We start from the raw sequence: 15,991 nt of genomic DNA, 5'->3' as shown, positions 1-15,991 counted from the left end.
CCATGGGACCCTTAACCAGACGCATAAGCACGCCCATCGGGTCCCCTTGGGGAAATGATGGGATCGGGTGATCAGCTGAGTCATCAGGGGACTGAGGGCCTCTGGAGCTGTGGGAAGGCTGGACAGAGGAGGGGTTTAAGGCTGGAGAAGGGCTGGGAGAGCAGGCCTGGGGCATGGATGGCGTGTTCAGGAAGGAGAGGGCTTGCTGAGGGGCCTCTGGACATTGAGGGGACGTCCAGTTTTGTTCTCAGACTCCCTAACTCAGGCCCCATGAGGGCCAGGTTCCTCGTGGCCCTGCCCTCAGTCCAGGAATTCTCGGGGGCCCTGAGGACTCCAGGCTCCTGCCTGCACCCTGGCTGAAATTGTGGGACTGGGGGGCTGGGAGAGCCAGCTCTGTGCGGCCTGGGTCTTGCAGGGCCACCTGAGGTGCAGCTGTGAGGCCAGGTCCCTTCTCCTCCATTTCCTGGGAAAGCCAGAGGCTGACCCAGCACACTCCAGGCACCAACTAAGTGAGGCCAGGCCAGGGCAGAAAGGGAGACAGAGAAAGGTCCGTACCCTGTCCACAAATAATCGTGCTTTGTTGCTTCACCCACCACCCGCAGAGGAGAAGTACGTCACCGTGCAGCCTTACGCCAGCCAAAGCAAGGACGAGATTGGCTTTGAGAAGGGAGTCACCGTGGAGGTGATCCGGAAGAATTTGGAGGGCTGGTGGTACATCAGGTAGGAGCCCCAGCAGAGTGAGGTGCCCCCAGGCCGGTCCTGGGCAGCGGCTGGCAGGCAGATCCTGACCGAACCAGGCGCCCACGGCCCGGCCTGTCTGCTTCAGCTCCACACAGCTGAACTGCTCTGACAGAGGAGCTCGTCTTGCAGATTCCCACCTGGGACACATAAACGGGACACACAAAGCAGAGCCGAGCCATGGGCAGCAGGGCGCAGGGGCCCGGCCCGGCTTGCAGGCTGTGGGGCAATACCTCCCTGTGCATCTGCCAAGAGGCTCCAGCACATCTGAACTTGGTTTTCTGTGTCCGGCCTTGGCTGCCCGGTGTGCTCTGCAGCCTGGGCCACCTGGAATGCCGGCGTCCATAGGCCTTGCTGAAGTCACAGCAGGCGGCCCCTGCTGCCCACGGCTCAGCACCAGGGTCCCCAGACGCAAGCTCTGGCCCCAGCTGCTCCACTCTGCAGGGCTGGCTCCATAGTTGAGAGAGCTGGGGCGGAAATGAGGCCTGAGCCCAGGCCTGCTTCAGAGGCCTCTTGCTCTGCCCTTCCCTCTCCTTGGGCCTCATCCTGCTTCCCAGCTGAGAAACCCATCTGGGGGTGTGAGAAGGGGAGTGGGGAGGTTCCTGATGCTCAAGGAAGAAGGCTCAACCCTGGAGGCTTCACTGACGTCTTCCTACCAGGTCCTGCCCTCCAGGCCCCTCTGCCCAGGCCAGCTAAGGGGATTACTCCCAGGAAATGTTTTTGGGTTCTTTAGAAGCAGTTCAGCTGTGATGACTTTACCCAGTTTCTCTTCTCCGCCTGTAACCCTGATGTCCAATAGTCCCTGTTGTGGGCTATGAGAACCACCTCACCACACCTGGGAACTCCATACCCTCTGTGGGCAGGGTGCTGTTCAGAGCCTTCTCCCACTGAGGGCGCAGTTGGCCCAGGTGGTGGGGGTGCTCACAGGACAGTTGCTTGTAACATGGCGCACCATGTGGTGTTAAGATGGGTTTGTGCTGACGGGCGAGGTGACAATCACCAGCCACCTGAACCTTAGTGTGACCTGCCAGGACATGGCCGCCCCTGCCGCTCCGCCCTGTGCATACCAGTCTGGGGGCTGAGGTGCCCCTTTCTGTCCCATTAGGTGGTTCAGGAGTATGTGCCTGGACAATGGAAACTAGTGCCAAGCCCACAATCCAGCTGCCACAAGCCTGCATGGGAAGGCTAGGGAACATTCTAGCAGGCTGCTAACCTAAATCATCCACCCAGAGTATATCTGCAAGGCTGCTGGGGGTTTTTCTTAGTTTTCTAAAATGACCAGGGCAATCACTGAGTTGGTTCATCTAGTCAACTGTTGTCCCTATGGCATGGCCATTCAGCCAGTGGGAGCTTCAACTGAGAAAACCCTGCTGAAAGTTTCCACCTTAAGAAGGTTGCCAACACCCCCTTAAATATGCCATTTCCCAGCATCCCAGGCTCTGTGTTGATCCTATTTCCTGTCTTCTCCACGCCCCCCACCACACACACACACATACACACACTTTCTCTCTCTCTCTCCCCCCTCTCTCCCCATCCTCCTTTTCCAGTTCGCTTCCCTCTGGAGTCATTCCGTGCTCCAGAGCTGGAAAGCAGATGTGAGCAAAGTTGGACCCAAGCACACACAGCCACTCCTGATTCCCTTGCATCTCCTGTCTGGAATCTAATTTTATCCATGTAACACCAAATGAGCACGTTGGGGTTTGGAACAGGAGCCCTCTGAGCAGTGAGCAGTCCTGCCCATCACCCTAGGAGACCCAGCCACTCATCTCCACACAGGGTGCTCGCGGTGGCCAACTGGTTCATCATCTTCCTAGACGAAGGGCACCAGGTTCTGGGCCAGATGCTGCCAGCTGCTCACGGTGTGACCCTCTGCTACTCACTTTGCTTCTCTGAGCCTTGGTTGTTGGTATACGTAAAATTAGGCACCTTTGCTAGTTGCTTCCATCCACCCCTGAAACTGTGCTTCTGTCTGCCAGCTCTCTGACTTCCATCCATTTATTCACTGATATGTGCCTTCCAAGCCCCAAAACGGGGCCAGGACAGACAAGCTTGGGTCAGTCTGCCCGCACATTCATGTGAGTGAACGTAAGAAGCCACCTCCTACCTGAGCTTTCCAGCAAAGCTCAAACATGTTAGAACCTTGAACTTCCACATTCCCTTTTCTCCTACCTACTAAGCCCCCAAGAACCAGGCCTGATCAGGGAGGCAGGCGGTGAGGGGTGGGGGGTGCTGTTGTCAGACATCTGGCATGGAGGAGCCATTCCAGACAGCCAGATGTCCCAGGGAGCAGGCAGGGACATTGCACCCCAGACTCTGGGGCATTGGCCAGCAATTGCTGGACCAGGAAGTAAGCTCCCAGTGGGTTTGGGTGGAAGCTCAACACCATGAAGGAAAAAGGGAAAAGCTTATTTTCAGAAGTCAGCAAATCCCCTAAAATTAGGTCGGCCCTGTCATTTGCCTTTTGCTTTTGTTTATGGGTTTGGGGTTTTGTTTTCATTTTGTTTTGCTTCATTTTGTTTTTGCTTTGCCATACCAAAGGCTTTAATTTCATCCAGTCATGTGCTTTATTTAGGCTTTTCATTTATAGTTTCTGCTTTTGGAGTTCCACTTAGAAAGATTTTCTCAACCCCCAAGATTAAGGAGATATTCACAACTTGCATTTTTAATATTGCTATACAGTTATAAGGCCAGAGTCTCACTGGATTTTCCTGATGGATCATCAGTCGTCCCCAGATCACTCACTGAATAACCCATCCTCACCCGAGTTCTTTGAGTCGTCCCCTTTAGCGTTGGTCTGTTTGTGGACTTGCTCTGTGAATTTGATCTGTCTGCTCCTCCTGCAGTCGATGCTTTCCCCACTTGGGCACTCTTTATACACATCTTCCCAGTTGGTCTCGCTATGTCTGTCCTTCTGAATAAATGTTTGCAGCTACTCTATCCCAGCCTCTTGGCAGAAGAGAGAAAAAAAAAAAATTGAGCTCCAGGAGAGGATCGTGTTCCAAAGCACCACAGACCAGAACTCAGGTTTCATGACTGTCACCTGTGCTGCCACTTCACCTCTCTGATCATACTTTCCTTTCCAACTGGGCGTTTAACTCTGTGCCTCTGTGTTCAGTCACAAAGTTGTGTCCGACTATTTGCAAACCCATGGACTGCCTTCAGTCCTTCCCAGCGTCAGGGTCTTTTCCAGTGAGTCAGCTCTTTGCATCAGATGGCCAAAGTATTGGAGCTTCACTTTCTCATTTCTTTTTTTTTTTAATATTTATTTTTATTTATGTATTTATTTGGCTGCACCAGGTCTCAGTTGCAGCACGCAAACACTTAGTTGTGGCACTGGCATATTGTTCCCTGACCAGGGATTGAACCAGGGCCTCCTGCACTGGGAGTGTGGAGTCTTACCCACTGGACCACCAGGGACGTCCCCATCTTCTCATTTCTTATCTCTAGAATTGCCCTCTGCTGTTGTGAGGTAGCAGGTCATGGTAAAATCTACCTTTTAGGCAACTCCAAATCTGAAGAATCTTCTCATGTCAAGGTCACGTGTTTGCCTAACTTTGCAGACCATGAGGGCCCACACCAAGAGGGATCAGGCAAAGAATCAGGAGACAGAGAGGAAGAAGGGGTGTTCCAGGAGTCTTTTCACTGGCCCTCGTTCAGTTCTTTCCAGAGTAGTGGGTTTGCCAAGTGTCTTGCAGGTGCAGTAGAGAAAGCTCAGCCAGGCAAGGCCAGATGGAGCCTGGGGCCTGGCCAGGGCTCCCCCTTGATGCCAGGTCCCTCTCCTCCCTGCAGATACCTGGGCAAAGAGGGCTGGGCGCCAGCATCCTACCTGAAGAAAGCCAAGGACGAGTTGCCAGCACGGAAGAAGAATCTGGCAGGACCAGTGGAGATCATTGGGAACATCATGGAGATCAGCAACTTGCTGAACAAGAAGGCGTCCGGGGACAAGGAAACCCCCCCGGCTGAAGGCGAGGGCCCGGAGCCCCCCATTACCAAGAAGGAGATCAGCCTGCCCATCCTCTGCAACGCCTCCAATGGCAGCGCGCTGGGCATCCCCGAGAGGACCGTCTCCAAGCTGGCCCAGGGCTCCCCAGCCGTGGCCAGGATTGCCCCTCAGAGGGCCCAGATCAGTAAGAGCGTCTCAGACCCCCAGGTCCTCACCGCACCGCTCTTTAGAGAAGGGGCATGAGGTGTAGGGCAACCCCAAGGCGGGTGTGCATGACCCCCAGATTATCCTCCCCTGACCCCAGGCTCACTGTGCCAGCTTGTCTTGTGCTAATCACATGTGGACAAGTCAGTTCCTTCCAGCTGTGAAATGGGGCCCTCAACACAAGCCTGCTTTGAGAATGAGAGCTGATACAGCATCGTGCTGAGCCTTACCCCTTCTTCCCCGTTTCCTTCCTCCAGCTACCGGAAATCTGAGACACTTGGAGGGAGTACCTCCCTCCACAAGCTCTTTCAAGCAGTGTTCTTCCAGAATCTCCTCCTTTTGTACAGGAGAAACCCAGCTTCTGGCCCCTCCAAATCTCTGGCATCTCTGGGGCTGGAATGCCTGTGGTTGAGGGTTAAACTGTTCTATATTATGAGGCCAGCTTCTGTTTGTGTCCAGCCATTCTCAAAACCTGGAGGAAAGCTGTTTTTCAGTTTAGTTCTGAACTTTTAAATTAGTTCTATGCCTGGAACCTTCTGAGCAGTCACTTGGGAAGGGTTTCGGGGGCATTTCCTCTTGCTTCGCACTGTGCTAGCTTCCAAGGATTTGGTCGATAGGCATGGTCTCTTCTCCTAAATTTGAAAATCTGATCATGCTATCTACCCTTTCCCTGGAAAAAAATGCCCGTGTCCACACATTTTGAAATGTGTGCATCATTTTAGAGGATCCCCTTGAAACACAGCTAAGGAAGCTTAAAGATCTGACTTCCCACAGAAGCAGCCCAACTGTGCTGTCTGTGGTGACAGAGAGCACAGTTTCCCCATAAATGTGGGACAAAAGCAGGGACTTCCAGGATCAGAAGGGCATGCCCAGAGAAGGCAGGGAAGGCGCTGTTGCCTGGCTGGGATTTCTGAAGCCCCGTTTCCTCTTCTAGGCTCCCCGAACCTGAGGACAAGGCCTCCCCCTCGCAGAGAGTCCAGCCTGGTATGTGTGTTCAGTTTGTCTTTCTTGTTCTCTTTCTGGGTGTACTCTCGTAGCCTCCAGTAGTTGACTGGTCTCCATGCAGAGCCTGTTGGTCCAGAGCTTTCCCAGGGCCATGCTGGGGCTTCCAACTCCGTGGGGTTGGGGGCAGGGAGGAAAGCCAGGGGATCCCAGCCTTCCTGGGGCCTAGCTGGACAGTTTTTAATCGAAAAGGCACTGCACTCCAAAGCTAAATAAATCCACCCCGGCCACGGCACTGGCAGACATAAACATTTAGACTGGCTGGTGAGAGTGTCCAGCCAGGGCACTGCCAGAGGCTGGAAATAGGGCTGCTCTCCATGCGAGCCTGGAAGCCATTCAGCTTTGCCTTCCTTGCTTGGAAGTGCCCGACGGATGCGATGGAGGCCAGAACCTGGGAGGGCAGAGGATAGATCAGTGAATGCCCTCAGCGGGAGGGTAGCAAATGGCAGGGACTGGTATAGGCTGAAGCTCAAAGAGGCTCAGCACTGCTGGGGTCCATGGAGCCTGTGGGTGGGGGTTCCTGGCACCCAGACTGTCAGGGAGGCCGATAGGCTCTCAGGGTGCTGGGGCTTGGGGTGAGAGCCTTAGAACCGAAAAATGTCATCCGGCGCTGCGGGATGCAGTGGAAAGAGTGGGGCTTTGGGTCTGCTAGGCATGGATTCACACTCCACTTCTGACATTTAGGAGCAGTGAGCCCCTGGGCAGGTTGCTTACCTGCCATGCGCCTCAGTTTCCTTATTTATAAGAGAGGGGGACCATGCCACTCATCCCCTAGGGCTGTTATGAGGATGGGATGAGATGGTGTGTAGAAGGCTGGTCATCAGCTTTCCACGTCCTCTGTCAGCTCTGTGTGCTGTGTGGGGACAAGGCTTCCACAGTCAGGTCAGGGCTTAGCAGCAAGATTTACTGTGATCAGTGATGTCCGCCCTGGGGAGGGGGAGAGCAGCAGTCGCTGGAATGCTGGCCCTTCTGTAAACAGGACCTTGAAGGTGTGGGCCCTGGAGATGGGACCGTGCTAGCCCTGGCCACCAGCCCCAGTGGACCCTCTGTCTCGTTTCCGCACCGCCCCCCCCCAACATTTGATGCAACTGGACAATGCGTTCTTCCCTTCTCCCATCTCTCTCAGCCCCACTGACTATTTTCAGGCAGACTTGATTTTGGCAAGAATGGGGTAATTCCTTCCACACCTACCAAGAGCAGGGCCCATGGAAGCAGAGCTGCTCTTTCCAGCGAGGTCTGGCTGACTCCCACTGGGCTGGGGGTCAAGCTGGGCTGGGACCAGGGCCAGATATGCGCATGCTCACAACAGCAGGGCCAGGCGCCAGGGCAGGGAAAGTTGACCGGATCATATCCAATCCCTCAAGACCATCCTCCCCCACCCTTCACTCACTCTGACCTGAGACAGCTCCACAGTGACTGGTAGGAATAGAACATGCTGAGCCTTGAAGGACAAGGCAGGTTAAGAGGAATAGGATGGTGTTTCAGGATGGTGTTCAACTTTGGCTTGTATTTAACAGAGCGTTTCCTGTGCCCCTGGCTAGACCAGAAGTTTTCATTCTCTCCTGATACTGTGATTAGTCCCAGTTTACAGATGAGAAAACTGAGGCTCAGAGAGGTCAAGGGTCTTTCTCAGGGTCACATAGCTGATGAACTGCTGACCTGGCTTTGGAGCCCACATGTATCCATCTGCAAGGCAGGGTCATTTGAGGTTGTCCTCAAAAGCTGCTTCCCCAACACTAGCCTCCCAAATACATGTACCTTTTTTATTTTAACCTCTTTGTATGATCCCAGGACATACTGGAAGTGATAGGGAAATACCAGGTCCTCGTTCGTTGGAGTAGAGACCAGCCAAAGCTGGAATGTCCTCTCCACAAGGTCAAGAGGGTTGTCCTCCTAGTTCATTCTTGGTTGCCTGTTGCCTTGGAATGGAGTCTGACACCCAGCAGACACAAAGCAAACATTTGTAAAATGAATGATTGAGGCTCACAGGTCATGGGCTGGAGCCACATTCTAAATTTCTCTGCATGTCAGGCTTAGGTATCAACATGCCAGCATCTAGGAAGCATTTAGGCTGCCCAGCATGATCACCCCACCCCAGAGCAAATGATCCTGAGCTTTATTCCATGCTTGCCTGACCATTTGACATCATCATGATGACCGACCCAAGGGCTGTCTCACCAACCCCACAGTCCCTTATGCTCACCCTACACCTCTGTAGCAAGGTGTCACCCCAGTAGACTTTCACCTGAGACTCAAGGATATGACTTTGATCTCCTGGGGGGCAGTGTGTAGAGCTTTGTTACGGTTTCTTTGTTTTTTAACGTTCACTTTGGGACCTGAAAACTGGATTCCGAGTGGAGATTTACTAGAGGGTCATTTTCATAGCTCCAACAAGTTGTGAGCGAATCCTGGGTATTCTTAGAGAGCCTGGGCAGGAGCATGGTCTCTTAGGGAGACACCCTGAGACTCAGGTGATTGATAATCCTCAGGTCAGCTGCTGTCCAGCTGCTGTAAGTGCCACACTCACCTCTGTTATCGTTCCGATCAGGTGGGTCTTGCTCACTGAGCCCTTCTCTGCTTCAGGGATTCCAGCTGCCGAAGCCGCCAGAGCCCCCTTCTGTTGAGGTGGAGTACTACACAATTGCTGAATTCCAGTCGTGCATTTCTGATGGGATCAGCTTTCGAGGTGGACAGAAGGCAGAGGTGAGCCTGGGGCCATGAGGCTAAGTGGTATAACTCATGCCGGTCAGAGGCCTCCCATGTTTCCCATTTATGTCTGGGGGTGGGGGGCTGGGGGGGGCAACATTCCTGAGGGGTGGGCAGGAAAGGTGCAGAGACAGGACCCACGAGGCTGAGAATTCGCCTAAAGCCTGCGTCACAGCCAGGACTAGAACCCACGGCTCTTTTCTCCAAGCAGCTCCCCTCACACCAGCATTTCCCAAAGCTCAACACAGGAGCCTGTGATGGAGATGCCTTGAAACAAAGGGCTTTTGGAGTCGAATGACTTTGGAGGAGAGTGAGTTAAACAAAACCCAGCCAGCTTTGTTGTGTTAATTGCAGAACTTCTCAGAACCTCGATATGGGGGTGTTACTGTGTGTGTCTCTTAAGAGGGGACTGGACTAGACCGGACCGCCTAGCTTCCTCACCCAGGAGCACCTGGGGGCCAGGGTTCCACAAGACCTACATTAGGAAGTGCTGTTGCTGGTAGAGTGTGGAGCAGGCAGCCACAGTAAGGTACTGAGGACCCCAGTTCTGACCATGTCCACACCACAGGCACCTCTGAGCTTTGATTTAGGCACTTCTCTCCCAGGCGTTAATGAGCTGTCTGCAGACAGGTCGTAGGCCCTGTCCTGCTCCCTCCCAGTCCATCCTCTAGCATTTGTTCCCCCAGGTTTTGATGAGTTCTCTCTACAAATGGGTCATAGGCCCTTTCCTGCTCCCTCCCAGCCCGTCTCCTAGCATTTCTGAGACCCTGCTCTGTGGCCAGCGCTACACGTGGCATTCCAGGGGCCAGAGAAGATCCGTGACTCAGCCATTTCTCTTGGGTGGCTCTGTGTAGTAATGGAGTTAAATCCAATACTTCCTGTAAAACCATCAGAAGAGTAATTGGGCAGTCTCTACCTATTGAGGAGGTGATATCCCCAAAATGGATGTTTTAAATCACATGCCTAGAACTTAGAACTAAATTTCCAAGAGAAATCATCCTCTCAGTGGTGCCTGTGCTTCCAGAAGAGCCTACAGAGTTCATGGTGTAAGAGAATTGACATTCTTAGGTTCTACACAAGCAGGCATTTTGAGTGTGGGGTGGGCAGAGCGAGGGATGAAATGTAGGACCCAAGGAGGGCAGGGTTTGCCGAGAGCTGGCCTCAGAAGGATTCTCTCCTCCTTCCTCGCTTGCCCCTCTTCCCCTACAGCCAGTGCTCTCAAGCCTCCCTCCTTCTCCCTGGGACCCTTCTTCCAGGAGTGTTCCACAGTTCAAAATTACAGTTGTCCCTCGGGATCCATGGAAGGTTGGTTCCAAGACCCAGATCCTGGGATGCTCAATGCCCTTATAGAAAATGAGTGCAGCTGGCCCCTGTATCCTGGAATGCGGAGCCTGCACACATGGAAAGCCCTTGGTACAGCCGGCAAGCACACTCCTGGCCTTTCTCCAGTCTCAAGTAGCAGTTTAGAAACAAGCTTCTTGAGTGAGTTTATACTCATGTGGGAATGACTGAGAGCCCCAACCTTCCCATGGGAAACCAACTCAGAGATCTCCTCAGTGGTGGGATTTCAGTAGTGTGAAATGACCATGTGCAGTGGGGAAACCAGGGAGATCTGGTCTCAGGCTTTACCTTTGAGTTCCACTCACCTGCACCCTCCTGTTCTCTTCTGCCCTGAGAGACCCTTTCCAGGGACCCCAAGGGAGGGCCAGAAATGCACGGGTGATTGGGGGATGGGAGTGGTCCAGTGGCAATCTTCTGTACAGATGGGTCCCTGGCTAGTGGGGTTTTGTAGGGACTGAGAACAGGGCATCTTCTAAGCATAGCGGCTCAGCAGGAAGGGAAGTGAGGGTCTGTGCAGGAGGCCAGCTCCACCAGGGTGTTGATGGAGACTTGGAAGAACAGGGGTGGGGGCTTTGGAGAAAGGGAATCCCCCACCCTGGAGATGACAGAGACCTGGGTTTGAATGCCAGCCCATCACTTCCTACGTTGGGTCCTGCGCCACTTAGTGGTGTTAGCTTGTCCAGGAAGTGGAGATACTGTCTTCTAGAGCCTAGTGTCAGGGCCTAGCCCACACACGGTCAGGCGCCAGCGAGTCCCCCAGCTCACTGGCCTGCCTGCCCCTTCCCCCAGGTCATCGACAAGAACTCAGGTGGCTGGTGGTACGTGCAGATTGGTGAGAAGGAGGGCTGGGCCCCCGCATCCTACATCGATAAGCGCAAGAAGCCCAACCTGAGCCGCCGCACGAGCACTCTGACACGGCCCAAGGTGCCCCCGCCAGCGCCACCCAGCAAGCCCAAGGAGGCCGACGAGGGTCCAGCCAGTCCCAGCGAGAGCCAGGACTCCCCTCTGAGGCTCAAGTACGAGGAGCCCGAGTACGACATCCCTGCCTTTGGCTTCGACTCAGAGCCGGAGCTGAGCGAAGAGCCCACGGAGGACAGTGGCTCAGGAGACAGGCGGCCCACCCAGCCCCGCAGGCCCTCGCCCGCCTCCTCACTGCAGCGCGCCCGCTTCAAGGTGGGCGGATCCACAGAGGACGTGGCCCTGGAGGAGGAGACCATCTACGAGAACGAGGGCTTCCGGCCATGTGTAGAGGACGGCCTGTCAGCCAGACGCTCCTCCCGAGACAGCGACTCCCCAGGGGGCTCCCCGCTGTCCCTCGCCAGGAAAAATTCCCCCAAATCGGACTCCCCCAAATCATCCTCGCTTCTGAAGCTCAAGGTGGAGAAGAATGCCCAGGCAGAACTGGGGAAGAACCACTCCTCGGCCTCCTTTTCCTCGTCCATCACCATCAACACCACCTGCTCCTCCTCCTCCTCCTCCTCCTCCTTGTCCAAGAACAGTGGGGACCTGAAGCCCCGTTCCGCCTCGGACGCGGGCATCCGTGGCACTCCCAAGGTCGGGGCGAAGAAGGATGCCGACCCAAAGGTTGGGCTGACCTCCTGTGCCCGGGCCAAGCCGTCGGTGCGGCCCAAGCCATTCCTGAACCGCGCGGAGTCCCAGAGTCAAGAGAGGATGGACATCAGCACTTTACGGCGCCAGCTGCGGCCCACGGGCCAGCTCCGGGGCGGCCTCAAGGGCTCCAAGAGCGAGGATTCCGAGCTGCCCCCCCAGACGGCCTTCGAGGGCCCCAGCGAGGGGTCCAGGAGAGGCTCGGCCGACCTCATCACCCTCCCTGCTGCCTCGCCCCCCTGTCCCACCAAGAGGGGGCGGGAAGGGCAGGCCACCTCCTACACCACATGCAGTGCCTACCAGAAGGTCCAGGACTCGGAGATCAGCTTCCCCGCGGGCGTGGAGGTACAGGTGCTTGAAAAGCTGGAAAGCGGCTGGTGGTACGTGAGGTTTGGGGAACTGGAGGGCTGGGCCCCCGCCCACTATCTGGTGCTCGGCGAGAAAGAGCCATCCGACCCGCCTGGCAAAGAGACGGACACAGTGGCCCCCAGGAGCAAGCAGAACGAGGGCAAGTCAGACAGCCTGGAAAAAATCGAGAAGCGCGTCCAAGCGCTCAACACCGTCAACCAGAGCAAGAGGGCCACGCCGCCCATCCCCTCCAAGCCGCCAGGGGGCTTCGTCAAGACCTCGGGCGCCGGGGCGGTGAAGATGAGGAACGGCGTGCGGCAGGTGGCCATCAGGCCCCAGTCGGTGTTCGTGTCCCCGCCACCCAAGGACAGCAACCTGTCCTGTGCCCTGAGGAGGAACGAGTCGCTCACAGCCACCGACAGCCTCCGAGGCGTCCGCCGGAACTCCTCCTTCAGCGCCGCCCGCTCGGCAGCCGCAGAGGCCAGGGGCCGCCTGGCTGAACGTGCTGCCAGCCAGGGCTCGGAGCCCCCCCTGCTGCCCACTCAGCGCAATGGCATCCCCGTGTCCCCCGTGCGCCCCAAGCCCATTGAGAAGTCCCAGTTCATCCACAACAACCTCAAAGATGTGTACGTCTCGATCGCGGACTATGAAGGGGACGACGAGACGGCGGGCTTCCAGGAGGGCGTGTCCATGGAGGTCCTGGAGAGGAACCCCAACGGCTGGTGGTACTGTCAGATCCTGGACGGGGTGAAGCCCTTCAAAGGCTGGGTGCCCTCCAACTACCTGGAGAAAAAGAACTAATGGGGGCGTGGGGCTTTCCAGCCTTGGTGTGGGTGAGCCGGAATAAGACAAAAGGGAAAGGGGAAAGGGGAGGGGGAGGGGAGGACAGCATGAAGCCTGCAGAATGTGTGGCCGCAAAGACCCCAGCTAGAAGGTGGGGCCGGGCAGGGACCCCCATTGAGCAGGGAAGGGGCATGGGCAGGGGTGCCCTAGGCCTGGAGTCAGGGGCGAGAAAGCTGAGCCTCAAGCGTGCACCCTGGGGACTTTGCTGATGGACTCGGCACCATTTGGGACAGGCCGTGTGGGAAACCCAATTTGTGCCTTGGCTGCCAATCTGGAAAAGATGTGGTTGTAGGGGCTTCGCGTGCCCTGCCCCTGCCTAGCCTGGTCTCAGTGGCTGTTAGCTTGGCCTCCAGAGTGGCCCTTGTATCATCCTAACCTGTATTTGTGAATTATCCTGGTTTCCCAGGGACCACCACCCGCCAGAGGTGGGTGTATTAGGAGACACCACTGGGCCTGGGGCTTGGAGACATCTCTTGTGAGCTCAGGCTGTCCCTGGGCCGGGCTTCCGTCCATGTCTGCGGAAGAAAAGGCAGTTGCCCAGTGCCAGGAAGGATCCCCTTTCTTAGCCGTCACTGCCGCTGGCCTTGGGAAGAGTGCCCACCTGCCCAGGGCATGCCGTGGAGGACCACCAGCTCCAGAGCTCACAGAGGGCGGGCGGAGCCGTCGGTCTCATCAGTCTACACAGACTTTCTTTTGGGTATTTCTGGGTGGGCAATTCCTTTGCATGTTTTGGGAGAGGTGTGTTGCTTTGGGGCTTCTATGTCAGGCCTTGGGTTTTTGGTCTTATTTTAGGGGTTATTTGGGGGCCCAAGGGCAGTTAGCCTCATGGGACAGGACGGGGAGAAGGTGGCGTTTCTGTCGTACTCTTGTGGGGAGGTTGGTTGGTTTGTGCTTTGCATTCTTCCTCTCCACAAGCCGAAGTCGCTTCATTTGGTTTCCACTGTGTGGACGGCACCGGCGCTGGCCAGAGGGATTTCAGGTGGGAGAAGCCCCAGCTCCGGACGTGGCAAAGCAAAGATGCTGCTCTCTCGGTTCTTGCGCCACCTCGGCAGGGCAGGACCCTCCCCAGGGAGGAGGGTGGCGTTCAGGAGAACAGCGTACATTCTCCGGCCCAGGCAGGGCCCAAAGCCTCACAAGCAGGCAGTGGAGAAGCAGCAGTCGCCCCACCCTGGGCTGAGGGGATCCTGCTGGGCAGACACCACCAGCCATCCCGTGGCCTGCAAGCAATGCCCAAGAAGACGAAGATTCCTGGGCCCGGAGCCAACCCAGGCTTCCCCAGGGGCAGTGCCCCTGTGAAGCGAGAAGGGAGAACGTGAAGTCCCTCTCAGCTCTGGGTGGTATCTTTCAGTTGACGTTTCAGAGACCACACTGGCCTCCCTGAGGACTCACTCTTTGCTGGAAGTAGATTTCCACACGTGCCTTTGATTGTGGACAAATCAGGCTTCACAGCCACTGATTTAGCTGCCAGATCCTGGACCGAGGAGGAAAGGCCCTCCCTCCACCCTTGCTCCCCACCCAGGCAGTGTATGTTGCTGGAAAAAACAGCCCGGGGCCTGCGCCTCGTGCCCTCAGCCCCCAGCTGCCCCCCTCCCCCTTCCTCACCATACACTGATGCCTGGCAGCTCTAGCAAACTGCTCCCGTTCTTTGTTGAAAAGGCCGTGGTGAGATTTTGCTTCCTTTTGTTTGTTTAAAATTAAAATTAGTTATTTTCTTCTGCTGGACAGTATTAAATAGAGCAGGATGTTGAGTTATCTGCTAGATTGCAGTACTAATGGTAGTATTGTAGTGTCTTTATATTAATATTATTTGGACTTATTTGAACAATAATGATAAAGAAGTGGTTCATTATTTTTTAATTAATGCACTTTAATAAGGTGGAATGGAAAGAAACCCAGAGAGCAAAGTGCATTACTTAAAGATGCAGTATATACTTTTCTCATTTTTAAGCAGCACATATTTATTAAAAGAAAAAAAGTAATTTATGATTATTTAAAATAAAATTTAAAAGTAGAGTGACTGTCGGGTTAAAGGACCTTCCACGTAGCTATCTTCCAGGGGGAGGGCTCAAGCGGCTTCACTCCTCAATGTCTGCACTGAGCCAGTTCAATGCCAGCCAGGCCAGGAAGGAGTGCAGGACCCATCTGCCAAGCACAGAGCATCTCAGTTGGACTGGAGCACAGTGCTCCCTAGAGCCTGCCTTTCCCTGCCCTTCCTCTTCCACTGTACTGCCCTGTGGGGCTCTCCTAGCCCTGCCAAGGACCCCGTCTCCTTAATCTCCAGTGCTCTTAAGTAATAGAGCCATTATAAGTGACCTTCAGGATCACTTCATGCCATACCCTCCTGTTAACTGCAGCCCAAAGACAGGAATTAGCTTTCCGCAAATCACATAGTTAACGGCAGACCTCCCCACCCCCGTTAGAGTTTATAGTGTGGTCATCATGTTTACATTGGGACATCCAGCCCCAAGGATGGCTGGGGGTTGCTCAGGCATCCAGGAAAAGTGGAGAGTGCTGCCACCAGTGACAGCATGTAGATTTGGGCAGTGAACAGGGATTGCCATGCCCCATCTTCACCCCTTGCCCCTCGCCATCACCCCGACTCACAGCACAGCACAAACCCTGCAAACCCAAAGAGAATATTAATACTTGAAGCAAGAAGGGTGCATGCCAGTCCCTCTCAGTCGTGGCCAGGGGATGCCAGGGCTTGCGCCCCTGGACTCCTAGCCCTGCCCAGGGCAAGAGGGCTTTTCCCTAGAGCTACTGAGCTGCTTTGTGATGTTGGAGGGTACTGCTGGCAGCAGGTAGAGGAGGGAAGGGGCCTGGGGCTCTGACCCATCTGGAGGAAAACCAGATCGGACTAAAAAAGGAAAAAAAAAAAAGAAATCTCAGCAGTGTCCAAACCTAGTTTTCCATTAGTTGCAATTGAAAATGTGAAATGATGTTGTATTGCTGTATACTGCAACTTTAATCATAATGAGCCCTTCTGAGGTCATTATTGAGGTTTATATAATGCCTGAAGATGCATCCTTTGGTGCTTTTTTCTTTCAGTTTAAAGACTTAATCACAAGGGAAAAAGATGTCTTCATCTCTCTCCCACTTTGTAACAGGGGCCTGGCTGGGATCTCTGGCACCCACCATGCTATTCCCACTAGGGCAAGGGACCCCAAGGGCAGCAAGAGGGCATGGAAGGGACAACCTGAACTGCAGGTGTGCCAGCTGTGACCAGGCCCCCTCGCCAGCCCTCGGCCCCCTCCACCC

General features: G+C 55.0%; 1 protein-coding gene across 4 annotated transcripts in view; it reads left to right on the top strand.

Moving 5' to 3' along the window:
- The window catches only part of SH3PXD2A (SH3 and PX domains 2A), a 247,045-nt gene extending 234,354 nt beyond the window's left edge, over window positions 1-12,691 (top strand). For all 4 annotated transcript variants that reach the window (XM_068961400.1, XM_068961399.1, XM_068961402.1 and 1 more), the window contains 5 exons: window positions 603-720; window positions 4,528-4,865; window positions 5,820-5,869; window positions 8,471-8,590; window positions 10,724-12,691. In XM_068961400.1, the coding sequence (XP_068817501.1) occupies window positions 603-720; window positions 4,528-4,865; window positions 5,820-5,869; window positions 8,471-8,590; window positions 10,724-12,691 (2,594 nt within the window). The remainder of the gene's footprint in view (window positions 1-602; window positions 721-4,527; window positions 4,866-5,819; window positions 5,870-8,470; window positions 8,591-10,723) is intronic.
- The last annotated feature ends 3,300 nt before the right edge of the window (window positions 12,692-15,991 follow it).

The sequence above is a fragment of the Capricornis sumatraensis genome, chromosome 23, assembly GCF_032405125.1.
Source record: "Capricornis sumatraensis isolate serow.1 chromosome 23, serow.2, whole genome shotgun sequence".
Classification (NCBI taxonomy): Eukaryota; Metazoa; Chordata; class Mammalia; order Artiodactyla; family Bovidae; genus Capricornis; species Capricornis sumatraensis.
Note: the sequence above shows the minus strand (reverse complement) of the source record. Positions and strands in the feature narration are given on the sequence as shown.